Source organism: Corvus kubaryi, unplaced genomic scaffold (genome assembly GCF_017639235.1).
Source record: "Corvus kubaryi isolate FWS band 111438036 unplaced genomic scaffold, C.kubaryi_AGA036_p1.0 37308, whole genome shotgun sequence".
Lineage (NCBI taxonomy): Eukaryota > Metazoa > Chordata > Aves > Passeriformes > Corvidae > Corvus > Corvus kubaryi.
The window spans coordinates 13,633,258-13,647,758 of NW_024581096.1; the positions used below are offsets into that span (position 1 = coordinate 13,633,258).

The window sequence follows — 14,501 nt, forward strand, 5'->3', positions numbered from 1 at the left end:
GCTAAAAGGTCAGTGTTCAGACAGACCTTAATCTTCATGTTTCTAATAAGCTTGAAATTGTCCTCTTTCAAGTTGACCATATTCAAATAGATGTTTTCTGAACCAAACTGATGTGAAACTCCCACATTATTGAAAGTCCATGCTGAGGCTTTAACAAAATACAAAAATACCTTTAAAAAAGCATTTAATGAGGGAAAACAAGTCACACTCCCATCTGCTTGACCTTAAGTTAATAATCTGAGTTTACTAAAGTGCAGAAAAGCTAGAAGCTTCTAAGCTAAGTTGGGGAAAATCCATAATACAGATTTTTTTAATGTACAAATGCATTTTTTGTGGTATCTGTATGAACATAAGGGCAGCTAACAAAGCATTCATCTCATGAACATGCTGTATAGTCCCTCTCAATGCAGTGCTGCTATATGTCACTGAACATTTTCTAAGATTGTGGAAGCTTCTGCCACAAAGGTGGTTGTCCTGCCAGTTTGTCTTGTACTCAGGTGGGTCAGGCTTTCAGCTGCCTGTGGAGGAAAACAAAGGGGAATTTCACAGTTAATATGGGAAATCTGTCCTTACTATTCCCTTGTATCCTGGCTGCCAGTGTCAGGCTGCTTCCATCCACACACAGGTCCATATGGTCACTTTTATGTCCTGTCCCCTTCCACCTCTGGAAAATAGATGCCTACCTGACTGCAGCTGTGAGACTCCGGTACCAGTCATGGATCTCTTGTTGGTTGCTGGACATCAACAGCAGTGTCTTCTGTGGAAAGGAAAGCTGAAAGGCAAACAGAATCTGTGGCATTCCTTGCCAAGGCAGCAACTCCAGTAAAAAGAAGGTCATCACCACTGAATTCAGTCCCTGCATGCTGATTTTCACCCTTCTCCTTCCCAGATAGAAAAATTTAGCCTTAATATTAGGCAAAGCCAGAGGCTGCACAGTACAGAACAAGTGCCAGTCTTCTCCATTGTTTCCAGTTGCAGTTGATAGCTCACTTTGACCCATTTGGAGGTGAGCAATTACAATTCTCAGCAGCTTATCATCCAGTTTTCTAACATATTCCAAGCTGTCCCTAGGGATCCTTCCACTGCCATCATCCACAGGTCACAGCTTGCTCAAAGAGTTTTTTGTCACAGCTCACAAAAAAAGCTAACACAGCCCCAGGTGCAACCTTGGAAGAACTGACCTTGAAACCCCTGCAGAAGACTCTGGCCCCTGTCAAGGAATCTGCAGCCCTCAGGGAATTAGATAAACAACACCTGTTGTAATAACACCCACACCTTCTTGACTTTGTTTTTCTACATGTTCAGTCTGTAGTCAGTGTAATGCTACATATTCATTGTCATTTGACTGTGGGGCTCCCCCCCCAAACCTGTGGCTCTGATGAGGGCATGTCAGAGTCCTAGTGGAGCTCCTTACCTGAGCTAAGTGAAGCAACCAGCAGCCTGTAGCCCCAGAATGTGCAGGAGGCTCTATGCCATGAAAGGAAAAGTACTTCACTCAAGAAGGGAAGGGTTGCCCTAACTCAGACTCTTTCACTGCATTTTATCACCACTCTTATCATCTCGGTCCTGCTTCTGCTGAGACAGCTGGAGACCTGCTTGCAGGTCTGACTCCACTGGCTCTTCTGCCTGGCACAGGTGGGAATACTTACACTGAGGAGCCCTCCCTGGCTCTGCGTGTGGCCGAACACTTTATCCACTGAGCACTGGTGGAGTGGGTAGACAGCCTGGCAGGACAGTTTGTTCGAGTTCAGCAGGTGCAGTGGGTGGCAGGGCTTCGCTGCAATGAGGATATCAGAGAACAGGAAGAACATCCTGTGCTTCAGTTCTTCTCCCTTTGAAGGCACCACCAAAAGCCAGCCTTCCCGGATATACCAGCGCCCTGGGCATGCAGGGGAAACAGAGACAGCTGTGAGATCTGGGGAAGGGCGGGAGGGAATAAAAAGGAAAGGATGTGATGACACAAACAGGAATAGAGTGTGAGCCACCCTTGCCGGTTGCCGTGTTCTACATCAATTCCAACCACTAGAAGGCACTGATGTCAGCTGAGTCCAGTCCACCAGCATGGATAACACTGGTGCAGAAGCAGTAACCAGCCCAAAATGCTTAGTATATGAGGAACAGCTGAAGATGTTATAAATCTGCTATGTTAATTAAGAGTATATTATCATATGCAAGTCTCTTTAAAATGATCAGAACAAAAACACGGTTTGAAAATGATATGCATAACATTAAATTAACATAAGCCTTCAGAAAACGCAGCATGAACCATCTTAAATTGTGTTGCCCAGCTGTTTGTCATTACTGGTGAAACAGAAGCTAGCTTCAGCTTTGAAAATCTATTATTTTTTCCTTGTTTTGTTTGTGTGTGCTAATTAAACAGATAAACCCTCCTCCCCAAAACTAAAACAAAACTATGTTTCACAGGTCATCTAACTATGTACAGACCTACAGTAACCAAGAGATTACAGATTGCAGATGACTGTTCTAAAGAGAAGGCATCAAAGGAGATACAAAATGAGAAAGGTCTGAGTAGGCAACCTTATCAACCTCTCTTGCACAACTGAGTCCAGTGTCATCCACCTGTGAAATGAATTGTGATAACACAAGAGGAAAATAATCAAAACAATTTAATAAGCCTAGCTGTAAGCAGCAATTTTAAAAATTGAATAGTGAAATAAATGAAATAATTAAAGCAGGACTTCTTACTAGGATTTTTGTGGAAGATAGCCATCAACTCACAGGAGTTATGAAGACACCTGCCAGTAAGATTACTTACAAAAATGTAAAGCCGTAACAAGGTGTTGCCACCTGGTCTTGTCTAGAAAACATCTGCCAGGGAATTTCAGTCACTCTTTCATGCCTTAGCTTCTGTGTGAGCTATTAAGAACCTTTTAGGAAAAAACCCTCGGTTTTGTTTTTATTATGGATTGTGTTTTATTAGCATGCTACAGTCACAAAAAAAAAGAGGTGAGTGGATTCCTGCTTAGCTTATTGCACAGGAACCACTCCTTATCAGAATAAGAAACTGAGGAAGACAAGGGTGAGGTGCAGGAATCAATCCCTGTTTAAAAAAACAAATGGGAGGATGGTGTCAGCAGCATGGGGCTGGACTGGGAGCTGTTTCCCTCAGGCTATGCTGTGATCAGACTCAGAGGCATACAGTCTGACCCAGACTGTACTGGAAGTCTTGGAATATAGATGCATGTCCAGGATCCCCAGACGTACAAGTTCTAAGAAATTGTTGTGAAAGAATGTGCTCAGTTAAGGCGGCAGTTCTGGCTGATACAGTATTTGTCCTAAATATGGAAGGCAGCAAGAAAAGCAGGGTCTCCTCACTGGGAGCAGGACCTCTCAGAGGCATTGGCAAATGTGAGACACCATCTCCAGCACTCACCCTTCGCTCTTAATCTACAACATTTTGTTTCCTCTCCTGCTTCCTCTTGGCAACAGAACACAATCTTGTCCTGCAAAAGATATCTTGTTTCTGGAAAGCTGGACCAAAACTTGCAAGCTCCAGCTACCTCTTATATTTCTGCTTCTCATATCTAATGGTAACTATGTTACTCCAGCCAATGGAAAACAGGACTACAAGAATTCTCTGTCCTAGATAATGGAAATGCTTTTACTGACCCTCAACGCTTGTCCTACTGCATCTCAGAATTTTCAGAGACCGAAAAATCAGTGGACCAAACACTTTCAAACAATGGCCATCTCTGGTCTAGTTATACTGTTTTGGGGTGTTTGGAGGTTTTTTGTCATGGTGTTACTTTATTAGTTCTGATATTCAGGATAACTGATGTACATTTTTACACCTTTTACACCTTTTTACACACTACACCAAGTGTGCCCAGGCACCCCAGCACATGCTTCTGCTCAGTATAAGCAGAGCATACCTGTGTTAGCTCCCTTTCACCTGGCATCACTGAAAGGATTCTAAGAACAGGAAAGAGAATTGTAAATTAATCTGCCCATTGACTGAGCATCTTTGAGAATAACCTCTGATAAGTAACCTTTGTTCTAGCTGTGTTGCTTTGGCTAAGATAGAGTTAATTTTTCCCATAGTAGCTGGTATGTGGCTGTTTTGGATTTGCACTGAAAACACCATTGACAACACAGGGATCTTTTGTTTATTGCTGTGTAAGCACTGCTCAGTATCAAGGTCTTTCCTGCTCCTCATCCCACAAGTGAGGAGGCTGGGAACGCACGTGAATTTTGGAAGGATCCCAGCTGGGACACCCAATCCGTTCTCCCCAAAGGAACATTTTATATCATATGGTATCATGTTCAGCCTGTTATGAGGGGAAAGAAGGACAAAAGGGGGGAGTTTTAAAGTGGTGGTTCTTGTCTTGCCAGGTAACCACTATGAGTGGTAGAGCCCTGCTTTCCTGGGAATAGCTGAACACATGCCTGCCCATCCACGGGAAGTGGTGGATGAATTCCTTGTGTTACACTGTTTGCATGAACAGCTTCTGCTGTACTTGTTAAAATGTCTTTATCTCAGCCCATGAGCTTTCTCAGTTTTATCCTTCCAAGTCTTTCGCCATCCCACTGGGGAAGGTTTTTTTCAGCCAAAGATCCACAGGTATGAATTTCAACCACATTCACAAGTATCTGGAGGTACTTGTCTTAGAGACCGTCACACACAGTGACTTTAGCACTCCTCTCCAGCTGCAGCACTGTGCCTGGATAACCTCTGAAACAGCAGAGTTGAGTGAGGCTACAGGTGAAGCCCCAGGTGACGGTTTCATAATTGCCCAGACTGGGCACATTTCTCACAATATTTCGTACATAGCTTGGAGTGTGGTCTGTGCATGGAGAACACCCAGTCACATAAAAGACCTGTTATGCATTTAAATATTCTTACATGCCAGTGACTGTGGCTTTATCTATCTCAGCTATCAACACTGATACACTGATTTATGGCACAGTTTAACCATGCAGATAGAAGAAAATTCTCCATATGAAGGGTGTGAGAAGAATTCCATCAATCTTGTAGCTTAAGGCAAACAACAGCACAGTCCTTGGGCCCTTGACACTCAGAAATCTATGGCCATGCAATCCAGCTATGCAATGGAGGAGGGACAATATCACTACTTACACTCTGCCAAAATGTTCTAGTGTCTCTCTTTCATTCCCACCTGGGACTTACACTCCTGACCTTATTGGTCTCCTAACTTTCTAACCACATCAGCTTCTCCTATGTGAATGTCAGGCAATTAAGCTGTTGCTTATCCTTACTCTAAAATTCTTAACTTAAAAAAAAGTGCTTGAATTAGTAGTCATATTCTTTTACCACCTGAATTTGGGCAGTAGGGGAAAACTGGTTAATGTGAGTTGAGCCAGAGATGAAGGAGAACATATCTCCATGTATCTCAGCACAGTAGAGGAAAAACAGAGCTGTCAGTAAACCCACCTGGAGTCAAAACCTGAGTCTTTTGTCCTTTGAGCAGTTTCTGAACCCGAAGTAGCTGCAAGGAGTTCTCTCTCTTATCAAAGATGTCTTGGACCCACTGAGATACCTCAGAAACAGATTTCACAGCCTCTGAAATTATAGCAGCATACCCTGAAGTTACCACAAATGAATGCTTATTTCACCTTATACATTTTGCTAAGCAAAAATAGTATGAAATTAAGAAACAAAGTTTTAAACTAAATATCAACAACAGCTTTATTCAGGAATTTCTGCAAGAGATTGGACTAGATGACATCCAGAAGCCTTTTTCCAACCAACAATTCTGTAGTTCTAGAAAACATTTGCCAATGAAACATTAGAGAGAGCAATGATTTCCTGGACTTGGAAGCAAAAACAGGGAAAATGTCCTACAAGTGGTGTTAAATGCTTGTGAGAATCACAGAATCATTTAGGTTGGAAAAGACTGCTGAGATCATCAAGTTCAACCTTTGACTGAGTACTACCTTGTCAGGTAGACCATGGCACTGAGTGTCATTTCTTGAACATTTTCAGGGATGATGACTCTACCACTTCCCTGGACAGTCCATTCCAATGTTTAACAACTCTTTCCATAAATAAATGCCTCCAAATATCCATCCTGAAGTTCCCCTGGCACAGCTTGAGGCCATTTCCTCTTGTCCTGTTGCTTGTTACCTGGGAGAAGAGGCCGATCCACAACTGGCCACAACATCCTTTCAGGTGCTTGTAGAGAGTGATCAGGTCACCCCTTTTCTCCAGGCTAAACAGCCCCAGCTCCCTCAGCCACATCTCACAGGACTTGTGCTCCAGACCCTTCCCCAGCTCCATCGCCCTTCTCTGGACTTGCTCCAGCACCTCAGTGTCTCTCCTGCAGTGAAGGGCTCAAAACTGAACATGGGATTTGAGGTGTGGCCTCACCAGTACTGAGCACAGAGGAAAAATCACTTTCCTGGTCCTGCTGGCCACATTATTGCTGATACACCCGGGATGTCCTTGTCCTTCTTGGCCCCCTGGGCACACACTGGCTCATGCTCAGCTGCTGTGCATCAGCACCCCTAGGGCCTTTTCCTCTCAGCAGCTTTCCAGCCACTCTGTCCCAGCCTGTGGCAGATTGTTGTGATCCAGGGACAAGACCCAGCAACTGGCCTGGTTGAACCTCACACAACTGGCCTCAACCCATGGATCCAGCCTGTGCAGAGCCTTCCTGCCCTCCAGCAGATCAACACTCCCACCCAACTTGGTGCCATCTGCAAACTGACTGAGGGTGCTCTTGATTCCCTCATCCAGATCATCAATAAAGATACTAAACAGGACTGACCCTGGTACTGAGCCCTGGGGGGCACCTGTAGTGGCTGGATATAGCATGAAGGACATGAATTATCCTAGAAAATTGAGGCAGAGACTGAGAGAATGGTTTGGGTTGGAATGGACCTGAAAGATCATCTCATTCTAACCTGCCAGCCATGGGCAGGGACACCTTCAAATACATGACATTGCTCAGGTCCACATCCAGCCTGGCCTTGAACACTTTCAGGAATGAGACATCAACTAATTCCTTGAGCTACGTGTTCCAATGCCTCACAAGCAGCAGAGTTTAAAAAACACGAGCTGCCACTTCTCTAACCTAGCTACTAGGCCATTTTCACAGGCAGTTATTCAATGTATTTTTACTCCTAATGTGTTCTTAGGGACATCTTTGTCAAGACAGAGAAGGAAAATAGTAACTCAGAGAGAGAGAGAAGAAGATTTTCTTCCTGTGGAAAAAGGCAGGAGGTGGTAATCAAAATATTCTTAGCAAGGAGTCTATCATTGATCAAAGTGCCAGCATTTACAGGTGGAATCATACTTGCAAGTTTCTGGTACTCAGCAGTGTCTGGGCTGGTGTTCTGCAGCAGGTCTCTGAAGAAATGCTTGTACCTGAGTTGGAGAGAGCAGGTTTAATTCCCAACAAGATACCAAGAACAGCAGGAGCACCTCCTGTTAGACAGCACGGTGAAAAACACTCGACCAGGGGACAGAGTAAACCTAACAAAGCAGTTTTGGTCATACTTCAATCGCATTCTTTTTATCATCAGATGTCTCAACTAAAATAACCCAAGTATTTTGTACATCTGCAAACCTTGGGCTTTTCCTGGGGATACAATAAAAGCAGCCTCACAAATCACTGAAGTTCATGAGGTTCTCTCAGAATTCACATAAACATGCCTTCAATAAGTCACAAATTTCTCTTTGAACAATCTATTTTTAATAGTATCTGAATGGTGGCATTCATACCATGTTTCCTGCCCATACAAGAAAATAAAGGCATTTCTATAAGAACTAGGACCCGCCTTTTTCTTTTTTCCTTCCCAGTCTTTACTGGAGAGGATAAGATCTCTGCAAATGCTTTCTCCCAATAAAGTCAAACAATAGGAATTTAACAGATTCACAGATTGGCAGAACTCATATGACCTAGTGCATATATTAGGAGAGTTTTAAGGAAACTTGAACATGATAGATCTGATTAATGAAAAAATTAGACTTTCTGTTAAAAAGCTCACAATTTTCCAAATAGTTGTACAGCAACAAATATACTACTGTTTTGCAAATTTAAAGGAAGTATATGAAGAATTATAGTAAAATCCCACCAATCAGTTAAAGTTTATTTCTGCCATGCTGATTAAAAACACTATATAAAGCTACATGAAAGACTTTGGTATGATCTCTCCAAGTTATTTTCAAAGAAACAAGGTGCTCAATCTCTCCAATTTGCTTTAGATGGTTAAAAAACAGCTACTGGATCTATAGCAGCAGAATCTGGGTTCCCAGAAAACCACCTTTATTACCCACACACCCTCCCCAAGAAAGAGCTGCCCATGAGTGCATGCAGCACTCTCCTCATGCAGTCAGTTTGCCTCTTCGAAGGGGAGATGATCATAGAATATCCTGAGCTGGAAGGGATTCACAAGGATCATCAAGTCCAGTTCATGCCTCTGCACAGGATAACCCTAAAAATCACACCACGTGTCCAACAGTGTTGTCTAAACACTTCCTGAAACCTGGAAGGCTTGTTGCCTTGAGAGGGAAAAGCACCGATCTACAGTGGATCTGTCCAGGCTCAGACAAATGTGATAGGCATCAAATCTGAGGAAAGCATAAGGCCCTGATAACCAGAGAGGAAAGAGAAGCTCTCCTCTGTTCATTAATCTCATTTCTCTCCAAAAGCAACCATCTATAAGAGCCACAATGCTGCTCCAGGTCAGCAATCTGCATAAAAATGGAGCAAAAGCATCTCTGGCAGAGAGCACCACTTCTGCAGCATTTCAGTCAGCTTGCTTTCATTCAGGGCCAAACTTCAGTAGCTTACTGAGATGGCAGCCTCCAATTCTACCCAAGAGCTAGAGGAAGGGCATAGGAGCCAGGGCTAAACACACTAACCTTCCTGCATCATCTCCCATCCATGTACATGGATTCCACTTTGTAGGCACATCCTCAGGTCTGTTTCATTGCTGTCTCAATGTTTTGATTTTGAGACAAATTAGGCAACTTTCCCTCTCATAAAAACAAAGTTACATTCCTTTATCCCTTCTCATGCTAATCCCTTGAGACTCACAATTGCTTACTTACTGGTGCAGCCTCTGCAGGGGCAAAGGAAGCAGATCCTCTAGCTCCCTCCCTTGAAACTGAGGTCGAGCCTCCTGGAGTTTCTTAAACCGCCGAAATGACTTATTTTTCCTCAGTTGCTCCTGTGTGCAGCAGAAAAGGGGTATAGCTTCGAGACTACAGAAATAACTATGTGCTCTAGTCTGCACCAGAGCTTCAAACTCTTCACTTTAGAGTTTATGACTTCAGTCCCACAAGCATCAATTTCTTCTGTGGCTATGGGCAGGCCATTGCCTTTGTCCTGACCATCCATTCCAGTGGCCAATGGAAGCAATATCCCCCTTTAATACACGCACAGCAAATGGAAATAAAGAAAAAGAGAAGGTTGAACCAGTTAGGAAAACAAGGAGTGCCCCTGTGGCTTTGTGCCACGCCTTTCAAGAAAAAGCAATGCAGATCTGCACTCCCATCATCTCAAGACAAGTATCCAAAATGGCTTTTTCTCTCGGAAAATCAAAAGCATGAATATATGCATGCAAAGACAAGAGAAGGAAAACATCCCAGTACATTCTGCATCTGGGGACAAGCATGGACAAAAACTGGAATTTGGGTGGTTTAAATTCCAGATACAGCTGTCAGGATTTTGGAATAAATATGTGTCCTGCCAAAATTTCTTGAAAACAGGTTGTAATTGGAGACATAAGTGGGAAGAAAAAGTTTTCTTCAACCATAGGAAAAAAAACTGTGAAGGAAATGAAATACCACTACTAGCATATAGTTGGTCGTAGTGGGAAAGACTAGGAGACATGACAATTCCTAGAAAGAGATCTCTGTATCATAGTGAAAGCCGGGAAATTCTCTAGGCTTGCCAGCTAGGAAGGAGCAGGAGTAAATACAGAACCCTGTTTGAGAAAGCTGTGCTCACCATATGCACATACACACACAAACACCTGAAAAAAGCATCAGAAATTGGAAGCTCTAAATAACTAGAGAAATTTTCACCATTTTATTGTGGAAGAAAGCCTGAATTTCATCAGCCCAGAAAAAGTAAGAACACTGATGACTCCAGAAACAGAAGATAAATGGAAGGATGTGCCAATTTCACAGAATGGAAAAAGAGAAATAATATGAAGACTAAAGTAGGTATTTACCTTCAAGGTTTTATTTGCCTGCTCCAAATTCTCTGCATAGTGGCCATAAAGATCCAGACTTTGACAAAAATTTTCCAGTCCTGGTCCCAAATTCCCTTTCTCCAGGTGAAATGACAGAACACTGTGCACAAGGAGCAAAAAGCTTGTGAAGGATGCATTACAGATGGCATTTTCACAACTCCTTCTGATTCATTCCTTTGGTGACCTTCCTTTACCATTCTCCACCTCCCATCCAATTTCCACGCCAGATTTGCCTGGAGGTCAGACAGTGAGCCACAGAACACCTTGTGGAGCAGACTTACTGGGCTTAAACCACTGTCTAGTAACTGGGTACCCAGATATGTGATACAGATCAGGAGATCCCCGGGGACACCTCCAAGTGCCACTAAGGCTAGCAGTGCTAGGAATGAATGGCTGTTTAACAACATGTTAGCCTTGTTTCCCCCAAATCTTACTTTCTCATCAACAGAGTCCTTCCAATATAATTACAGGAATTGCATCCTGTGTCCACTTACTGGCTGGCAGAATATAAGGATTCCAGGGGTCCAAATATAGTTTCCAACACAGCAGGTTTCAGCGTCCCTTTGGCTTTTAAAATCGTCACAAAGTACTAAGTAGGAAAGAAAAAGAATTTCAAACAGGTAGAATTCACAAATCATCAAACTGAATGGTTTGTGTTGGAAAGGATCTTAAAGACCATCTACTTCCAACCTGGTCGGGAACACCTTCCAAGCCTCATCCAACCTGGCCCATCACTTCCAGGGATGGGGCATCCACAGCTTCTCTGGTCAACTTCTGCCGGTGCCTCACCACCCTCACAGTAAAGAATTTCTTCCTAACATCTAATTTAAACCCACTCTCTTTCAGTTTCAAACCATTCCTCTGTATCCTATCGCTATATGCCTGTGTAAAAGTCACTCTTCCTCTTTTTATAACCCCCCTTCAAGTACCAGAAGGCTGCAAAGGTTATTAACCTCTGAGGTCACTCAAAGGTTATTTGTGGCATACGGCAGAAGCCAGAAGCTGCAGCCTGAACAGTCTTTGGCTCAGAAGGATATCAAACATCGTGAATGTCTACCTACATCCAACATCAGATGTAAGCCTTACTTGTAGCTTTGACCATAACTGTAAACACATGGAACAATACTACAGCTGAAAAGATTGTACAGTGAATGCTACTGCACTACTACTGAGATTCAACAGTACTACACTGAAAAGATTCTGTTTCAGTGTCCTCAGACGCATCTGTTTTTCACTCTCTTGTCCATAATTTTTGTATTGTCTGTGTCCCTACAGTTCATACATCTCAGGCATCTTAAGGTGAGCCCCCTATTCAATCAAAACTTGAAAGATTTATGTCTGTGTATAGAACAAAGCTAAAAGGCCAAACCCATGAGCTATTGAATATTACAGAGGACGTAAAAGAAAAACAACAAAAAACCCTTTTAGCCACAGTAGGTGTCCCAGGCATTAGGGATGTATCAAAGTCTTGCTCTTGACCCTTCTCCATGAAAACACAGATAAGTATGTGCTGTCTGAATACACCCACATATCAGAAGGGGCAGAAATACTCACCGTGAGCACCAAATCCAGCTGCTCAAGGTATTTGTGTTCCGTTTCCAGCAGTTCCTTGGCTGTCCGGCTGCGCTTTCTCTCCCAGCGAGCCCTCTGGTCTTCCACAGTGTTTGCTCCAACCGCAAACAGCAGGGATGAGGCACTCATGGCAGAGTCAGGGCTGATATACAGGGATCTAAAGGATCCTGAAGAGCTAAGAAAGACGGACACATTACAAAAGAATAACCCATGTTGCAGGGCAAGATTCTGAACTAAAACCTCTGCACTTTCCTATGAAATAAGGGAAGTCATTTGCCACAACCGTTATTAAGAGTTTCCTTCTGTATTCCGTCACGTTGGGCACAGGGGCCCTGCATCAACAAGAGGCACAGCATTAGAGAGACCAGGCTGTGAAAGCAAGAGCAGTACATGACAATATATCTGTAAGCAAATCTCAGTGCACAATCCCACGTGCAAACCACTGCTTCCTGTGCTTTGCCCTTCCCATGCTTTGTGTGAAATTCTCATTAAACTCAAGCAAGTTAGTGGGTGGAAGAGGTACTGTGGATAGGAGTAGAAAACAACCATAAGATTTGTCTTGTGAGGGAAAACAGAAGAGAAAGAGACCACTCTTGCTTGTTTTCCCATGGAGGTTACTAAGAAGTGAGTGGTTTGCTTTGTCATTTACTAACAGTAATTTGTGCTTCTGGAAGTGAGAGAGGCCAAACAACTGCTGTGAATCACACCAGCTTTGCTCCTGCTCTGCTCTTCTGCTACAGTATCATGATTTTGTTACACAGAAAAACATTCCCCCTTTCAGCATGCCCTCTCAGTAAAAGAGGAGTTTTAGCAGAACAGCGGATAGATATTGTTCTTTTGATGAAAATGCAGTGCAGGCAGTTGCACACTTGCCCAGGCATTAAGTCTGCAGTTTCACTGGAATCTGAGTAACCTCCAAAAAGTTCTGGTTCCCACATGGACGAGATACACTAATCCAGAAAGATGTGTCGTCATAGAGAAGGAGATTTGTCAAACACCATCTTCCAGAGACATTTCAGATATGTAAATCAATGTCTGAAACAAAAGCTTCACATCAAATGAGAACCAGGACTCATTTAATGAGTTTGCAAAAGTCCAGAGAGCTAAGGGACATGTGCAGTGTTTTACAGTAGCAGTGGCTTCTCCAGAGGTTTACCCTCATATTCACTTACAGCACAGCCATAAGCCTAACCAAGGCCTTCCCTCTTGGTCAAACAGGGCAGACCTGGCGTGGATGGAGGCAGCACAGCAGGGAACACCACCCAAAGCTTAGCATTGGTCCTCCCCTTGAAGTGTCTGAGGCCAGGCTGGATGGGGCCCTGAACAACCCTGCCTGTGGAAGGTGTCTCTGGGCTTTGGAGAGGTGTTGGAAGGAGGTGGTCTTTAAGGTCCCTTCCAACTGAAACCATTCCGTGATTCTATTCGTGTGCATTTGCAAAGTACTCACCAGCAATGGACTAAATCGCTGCCATTCGCATAGCACCTCTAGCCAGGGTAGACTGCAGTCAGGATGTTTATTTTGCAGACCAATTTCTTTTAACACACAATAATTAAAACAAACGAACAAGTTATACCAGGTTTAACCATCTACTGCTCACATAAAGAAGTTCAAGCACTCTCATTATTGCACAATATATTCTAACTGTGACAGGTCTGTAGGGTGAGAGCTGTCTGCAGCCTGTGGGTACACTAGAAAACACTTCACCTACAAGTGACAGAACTGCTCCAGCTTGCTTCTTCCATCTCACATTCACAAACCACTGAACACACTCTGTTACTGTTAACTACCTTATAATGCACCATTAGCAGCATGCCCTCCAACATTCCTAACTGTTTCGAGTACCCTCAAAAAAATCTCCTGTTATTATTGCAGCAGAGCCTCTCTTGATATTTCAGGAGTGTAACCACATGGTGGGTCAGGTCCAAGGGCCACATGGCCCCGCATCCCACACTGCGAGGTAAGGGGAAGGGAAAGGGAAAGGGAGAAACCCTGGAGCCCACAGCCAGTCCTCCGCCACCCTGAGGCATAAAGGAGAAAATATCGCAGGAGTTAATACTGTAGGTAAACTATGCACCTAGCCTTCCTTCAATTCGCCTGTGCTACTGGGTATTTAAAAGTGGTTTTGTGATCAGTCAAAACCAACGGTATTAGATTCTTTCAGCAGATGAGAAAAAATCCATCAAAAGTCTTACAGGATTCAACAGAATGCTTTTCTTGACCAAAAATGAAGCATTTCATTCATTATCCGGATTTTGTGGAATTTTTTTTAAAACAACTTAAGTATGTTTTAAAGAAACAAATGTTTCCAGTAAAAAAGAACGCGGGTGCGCTGAAAAATTTTAACTAAACGCTAACCAGATGTTTTTCTCTGACTGTGACATGGGTTCAGGAAATACTTGGTGGAATCAGGGACCAGTTTAGCCAAAGGGATCTTTAGGGGTCATCCAGCTGAGACCTATGCCCGGAGCGGGACTACCACCAAAGTCAGGCTGGGCTGCACAGGGCTTCATGCTGCCCAGGACCTTTCCACGGGTTGAGATCAGGACACGACGGAACACGACACCGACACCGGTCGCGGCTGAGGTCCCTGTCTCGGTTTCGGTTTCGGTTCCGGTTCCGGTCCCGGTCCCGGTCCCGGTCCCGGTCCCGGTCCCACGCCGCCCCCGCCGCCCGTTACCTGCCGGTCCCGCCGCCGCCCCGCGTTCAAACGGCGGCCCCGCCCCGACGGGCGGTCCCGGGGCGG

General features: G+C 43.9%; 1 protein-coding gene across 1 annotated transcript; it reads right to left on the bottom strand.

The window, feature by feature from the left end:
• Positions 1-167: 167 nt before the first annotated feature.
• ARHGEF39 (Rho guanine nucleotide exchange factor 39) lies at positions 168-14,497 on the bottom strand. The gene is made up of 11 exons (XM_042028575.1): positions 14,436-14,497; positions 13,205-13,290; positions 11,740-11,932; positions 10,680-10,774; positions 10,165-10,285; positions 9,038-9,156; positions 7,278-7,348; positions 5,414-5,542; positions 1,650-1,879; positions 684-772; positions 168-518 (listed from the first exon to the last, which is right to left on the bottom strand). Exons 3-11 carry the CDS (start codon positions 11,884-11,886, stop codon positions 503-505), a joined length of 1,017 nt encoding a protein of 338 aa, XP_041884509.1. The 5' UTR covers positions 11,887-11,932; positions 13,205-13,290; positions 14,436-14,497; the 3' UTR covers positions 168-502.
• Positions 14,498-14,501: the final 4 nt, after the last annotated feature.